The sequence below is a fragment of the Cryptomeria japonica genome, chromosome 3, assembly GCF_030272615.1.
Source record: "Cryptomeria japonica chromosome 3, Sugi_1.0, whole genome shotgun sequence".
NCBI classification, from domain to species: Eukaryota; Viridiplantae; Streptophyta; class Pinopsida; order Cupressales; family Cupressaceae; genus Cryptomeria; species Cryptomeria japonica.
This window is the reverse complement of record NC_081407.1, coordinates 381360798-381366797: the sequence shown is the minus strand read 5'-3', so window position 1 is coordinate 381366797 and position 6000 is coordinate 381360798. Positions and strand designations below refer to the sequence as shown.

Sequence of the window (6000 nt, the reverse complement as noted above, 5' to 3'; positions counted from 1 at the left end):
ACACTCTATTTTATGCATGTGCTAACTTATACTGTAAGGAATAAAGATACACACTTGTCACAACAGTAATATTTTGGTGCTGGTATTTTCTCAGATTGCAACTTTCTATATAATAGAAAGTTGCAATCTAACAAAAGACCAGTACCAAATTATTATCATTGAGAAAAATGTGTACCCTGAATATATAGAAAGTTGCAATCTGACAAGAGACAAGCAGCAAAATATTATTGTTGAAGACGTTTACAGCATATGTTAATACTTCCATTAAATAAACTGAACATCTATGCGTGCACATAATGTTCAGTTTGTACATTCCCTATCTGCACAATGTCAACCTTAACAAGCTAAAAGCTGTGATGAATTTACAATATGAGAGTCTTCTTGAATTAAAAGATAATAAGTCTCAAAAGCTAGGATGAATTTACAATATTAGAGATGGATTTAATGATAAAAATTTGTCTCAAAGGCTCGAAAAAACAAGGGTCTCTGAAAGTTGTTCAATTAAAAGTTATGACAAAAAATTGTCAATATTCAAATAGTTGTGTTATGTAAATCATCATTAGAAAAACAAAGATCTATGAAAAGTTGCAAACGATGCCAGTGAAAGGAGGTGGCCTGACTTTAAGCTCTCCATTTAGACAAAACAGATGTATATCAAAACACTCTTCGGATAAAACATGCAAAGCTGGACAAAGATATCTGTACAGAAACCACATAATTGAAAGCGTACACTGTCAATCCTTGATTCTTTTGTTGTCGATCAGATTAAGAATACAGTAAGTGCCTGTTAGAAAGCCAATGGCAATTTCTAATGATTACAGCTATGACTCTGGATATGTTCGTCAATCCCAGCGGTATGACCTGCATGTTAGCCTTTACTTTTCAGTCACTGCTTTATCTTGCAACCTTGGCCACAAATTCTCATGTTTGTACATTTGATTAACAAAACAGATCTTTCCCGCAATAGCAAACGGGAGAAAAGAAATTTGCATTTGATTACAGCAAGGAATTATTTTACAGCATTCTATCCAATTTTGTTTCTGACAGGAGACATCGACAATGGTTCAGATTCTTTTCTATGAGGAGAATTCTTCATCTTCTCCCTCTCTGCCTCCTTTTCAGCTTTCTTTCGTTCAAATTCTGCTTGTTTGCAATTCTCATTATGGGCCCGCTTGAACATACCCACGAAATTGACAAGTGTGGAAACCACTGCATATTCAAATGTGAAATAATATATCAGCTTGAAACAACAAATGGTAAAGAAATGTTGCTTGAATGGCAGCCAATTTTATTCTAACCAGTATGTATCTGTATCTCATGTACTGTTGTATTGACTAACTTTCATCACTTGTAAACCACTCTACCGGCCAGCAGGATCAGAATGAATGACAGCTTTAAAAGCCCTTGATTGGATAGAAGTTTGGGCGGGCACATGTGCCGGGGTGGGTGAGAAGAAATAGAGGGCTCAGTGGGGAAGGAATTACAGAGGTGGGGAGATAGAATGGGGTTCTTCACAAGGCCCGATACAGAGCCACACCCACCACTCCAATAATTCCCTCTCTGAGAGGTTTCTTTCTATCTGGTATTGCATAATTAAGTGACCACCAAATTTGATTAAAGCATTCATTATCTCTTTTTAACATGTAGAAATTTATGAGGTATTTTATTCCACTAAAATAATTGACAAAGCTTGAACAACTTGAAAATCGTTAGGTTTCTAGGGCTTGATCAAACACACTAGGAATTTTTCCAGTTGAAATCGGATACCTGTCTTTACAACCAGTGGACATGATGTAGGAATCCAAAATACATAAAAGATATTCATCAAGGTGAATAAATTTATGGAAAAAGGGCCCGAGGAGGTCAAGATGCCCCCCATTTTTAGAGAAAAGACGATTTTCAACCCAAAATCTTGTGAGTGGCACACCTACAGTGAATAATAACTACAACAAAGCTGTCATCTGAAGCTTTTAAGATTGTTGTTTAGGACCTGTTAATTATAGAGTACTAATATACTGTCACAACTAGAAACAAAAATCACGTTCCTGCAGAACCCACTAAATAAGATTCTCACTTCCTTGACTTCTGAAGTGATGACTTACATATTCATCCACTTAAAAAATAAACTATTTAAATTATTTTTTTTAAGTTGCGAGTCCACCCCTTTTATTTAAACAGGAAAGCTTGGATGAATTCAATTATTGAAAGGGAATGTACTTAACGGAGGGAATAGGTGTTGTTTGTAACTAGGATAATGTATGGGTTCGGATTGCCTTAAGGCAACATCCGAACCCACTTAGGACTGGGCCCTATCCTAAAGGGTAACGTGCCCCAAGGTTAAGCCCAGCCCTATCCTAAAACCCCACACTACAACAACTATTGGCGCCAAAATTAAAGGAGGCCAACTTGCAATAATCAAGTTAAAGATGCATATAAATAAAAGACACTTTGCAAGTCAATATCACTCATTCATTTTTCCAGCGAATTAGCTCTGCCTGAAGAAGTGCGAACTTACTCTTGAGGGTGCGAAATTGTCCAGACTTATGCGATCTAGTTCTAGAGGACAAAGGCAATTTTGGTGCAGACTTGAAGAAGTGCAGATCTGTCATTCATGAAGGATTCAGATTTGTAAAGGAAGCGAAGTATTGTACTTTTGCTGTCAAGAGAATATATAATCTGACCTAAGGGTCTTTAATGCTGGGTTTTTCCTCCTTGGAGGTTTTCCCAGGGTATTTGTGTTTGTCTCTGATCTACTTCCTTCATTTCTGATTTTACTGAATTATGACTTATTAAAATGCTAAAAATCTGATTACAATCTAGGGCATAATTAAAGGATATAAATCTGATTAACAAACCTAGGGTATAAAATTACATGGTATCAGAGCCAAGGTGTCACTAACTTCTGATTTTAACAAATCATTTGTTGCATATAGCTGCTGTTTGTTTTCAGATTAAAATGTCAGGTTTGAAGGCTGAAGATAGAGTTGAGGGAGCCATTGATTTTGCTGCTTGGAAAATCCGTATTCTATTGATCCTTGAAGAGAATGATCTGCTGAAATTTGTAGAAGAAGAAAGGCTGTCTCCTCCAGAAGATGCTGAAGAGCTGAAACAGTTCAAGAAAGAATCCCTCAAGGCTAGGAGGATCATAATTGAGTCCGTTAAGAATCATCTTGTCACTGTCATATCAAAGTTTGTGTCTGCCAAGGAAATGATCAAACACTTGGAAGGGATATGAAGTCAACAACCTCAACAGGGCCCTTGCTCTAAGACAGCAGCTTCTTCACATGAAAATGAAAGAAGACTCAATCATAGCCTACTTCATGAAGATCAATGAACTAAAGGACAAGCTAAGCACTCTTGATTGCCAAATCTCGGATAAAGATCTTGTTATGATTGCATTAAATGGTCTACCTGATGAATGGGAACCATTCATTCGTAGCATTGGTGGAAGGGCCGATCGTCCCAACTTTGAGCATCTTCAATCTGATTGCATCGAAGAGGAATCTCGAATTGAGGTAAGAGGAAAACTCAAGAACTCTCACAAAGATAATCATGTTCTCTTAGCTAAATCTAGGAAAGGTGGACATTGGAAGAAAGAAAAGAGAAGCAAAGATTTTAGATCCTCCTCCTATGATCCAAGGAAAAAGTCAAGAGATTCCTCTCACATTCGTTGCTTCAGATGTGATAAGTATGGTCACTATGCCAGAGATTGTCAGAATGACCCAAAGGAAAGGGAAGCCAACTTAAATGAAGTTGCCGAACAAAGTGAAGATTACCTTCTTATCTCTGCTCTATCCAGCAATGTTCCTACGGACAACAATACGTGGATACTTGACAGTGGTGCCTCCAGACACATCTCAGGATTTTGTGAGCATCTCTCAGATCTGATTGAAAAGGACACCAACCTTCATGTAGTAATTGGAAATGATGCTTGATACTCGGTAAAAGGTTCTGGCACTACCTCTTTAAAACTAGATTCTGGTATTTCCTTACAACTCTGTGATATTCTCTTTGTACCTGGTATTAAAAGAAATCTTATTTCCATTTCTGCCTTAGAAGATAAGGGTTTGCAAATAGCATTTTCTGAACAGAAAGTACTCGCTTGGCCTAAGAAATCTAATTTCAAATCTGCTCGTATTATTGAAAATAGATGTGATAGTTTATATAAGCTTGCAGCTAATCCAATTCAAGCTCTCATTCATGAGACCCCTGAATCATGCGAGCTATGGCATAGAAGATTGGGTCACCTACACTTCCAAGCTCTCCCCACTCTCGGTAAAATGGTTAAAGGTATGCCTAAACTCAGTTTATCTCATGATGATGCTTGTAAAGGTTGTGCAATGGGTAAGAATGTAAAGAATCATTTTCATAAAAGCGATAGTAGGGCTAAAGAAAGGTTAGAACTTATTCATTCAGATTTATGTGGTCCTATGTTTGTAGCATCTCCTAGCGGTTTCCTATATTATGTTATCTTCATAGATGATTTCTTTAGGAAAACATGGATCTATTTTCTTAAATCTAAAGAGTCTGAAGAAGTCCTAAACAGATTTAAAGAATTCAAAGCCTTAGTTGAAAATACTACAGGAAATCGAATTAAATGTTTGAGGTCTGACAATGGAGGTGAATACACCTCAGGTAGTTTCTATGACTTTTGTGTTAAAGCAGGAATTAAGAGGGAGTTCTGCGTTCCCTACAATCCTCAGCAAAATGGAGTTGCTGAAAGAAAGAACATGACCATTGTTTAAGCTGCAAGAGCCATGATCCATGATCAAGACCTGCAACCTTTTCTATGGGCGGAAGCATCCAAAACAACAGTTTATATTCAGAATAGATGTCCTCACCGTGCCCTAAAGGATGTGACTCCTGAAGAAGCCTTTACAGGAATCAAACCTGACATCGGTCACCTAAGGATATTCGGGAGCCCAGTGTATGTTCATGTGCCTAAAGAAAAATGAACTAAGTTGGATCCATCTAGAAAGAAAGGCATCTTAGTGGGATACAGCGAATCTTCCAAAGCCTTCAGAATCTACATTCCAGGTCAAAGGTATGTTGAGGTAAGTAGAGATGTAACTTTTTAAGAAGATATTGCTTTCAAAAGCTCTAAAGGTTCATTATCCAACAATAATGATATGGTGATTGAAAATCAAGATTCAATAATTGATGCTAACCCTGAAATACAAGAGGAGTCTATTGACTTTCCAGATCAGGAAGTTCAGAATGACCCATCAAAATCTATGCACTCTACCGATATACCTCAGGATATTGTGGTCTGCAAGAAGAGACCACTTTGGGTTAGAAACACGATTCAAGATGCTAAAGGATTTGCTGCTCCCAGAGGAACCTTTAGAGATAGCAAGAGATTCCAAAATCACGCCAACTACATTTCTGTGATGTGCAATATCATTGAGTCTGAACCTCACAATGTCGAAAAAGCTATGTCCCATCATGCTTGGAAATTAGCCATGGATGAAGAGTATGGGTCTATCATCAAGAATGATGTCTGGGACATTGTACCCAGACCCAAAGGTAAGTCTGTTGTTTCCTCTAAATGGTTGTTTAAAATTAAACATAATGCTGATGGTAGTATTGAAAAATATGAAGCTAGGTTTGTAGCTCGTGGTTTTTCTCAAAAAGAAGGAATAGATTATGAAGAAACCTTTGCCCCTGTTGCTAGATATACTTCTATTAGATCTATAATAGCTATTGTTGCAATCAAAGGTTGGGAGCTGCATCAAATGGACATTAAGACAGCCTTCCTCAATGGTGTCATTGAGGAGGAAGTCTATATTGAGCAACCAAAAGGTTATGTAATCCATAAAAGAGATTCTCATGTTTGCAGGTTGAAGAAAGCCTTATATGGGCTCAAATAGGCTCCTTGTGCTTGGTATGAAAGAATTGATAAGTACTTACTAAGCTTAGGATTTTGCAAGAATGATGTTGATGCTAACATTTACTTGAAAGTTTATAATGATGAGATACTTATTTTAGTTTTGTATGTGG

The 6000-nt window shown here is 37.3% G+C and overlaps 1 protein-coding gene across 3 annotated transcripts in view; it reads right to left on the bottom strand.

Moving 5' to 3' along the window:
* Window positions 1-648: 648 nt before the first annotated feature.
* Window positions 649-6000, bottom strand: part of LOC131044699 (formin-like protein 17) — a 39485-nt gene continuing 34133 nt past the window's right edge. For all 3 annotated transcript variants that reach the window (XM_057978076.2, XM_057978077.2, XM_057978078.2), the window contains one exon: window positions 649-1209. In XM_057978076.2, the coding sequence (XP_057834059.1) occupies window positions 1025-1209 (185 nt within the window). In that variant the 3' untranslated portion in view covers window positions 649-1024. The remainder of the gene's footprint in view (window positions 1210-6000) is intronic.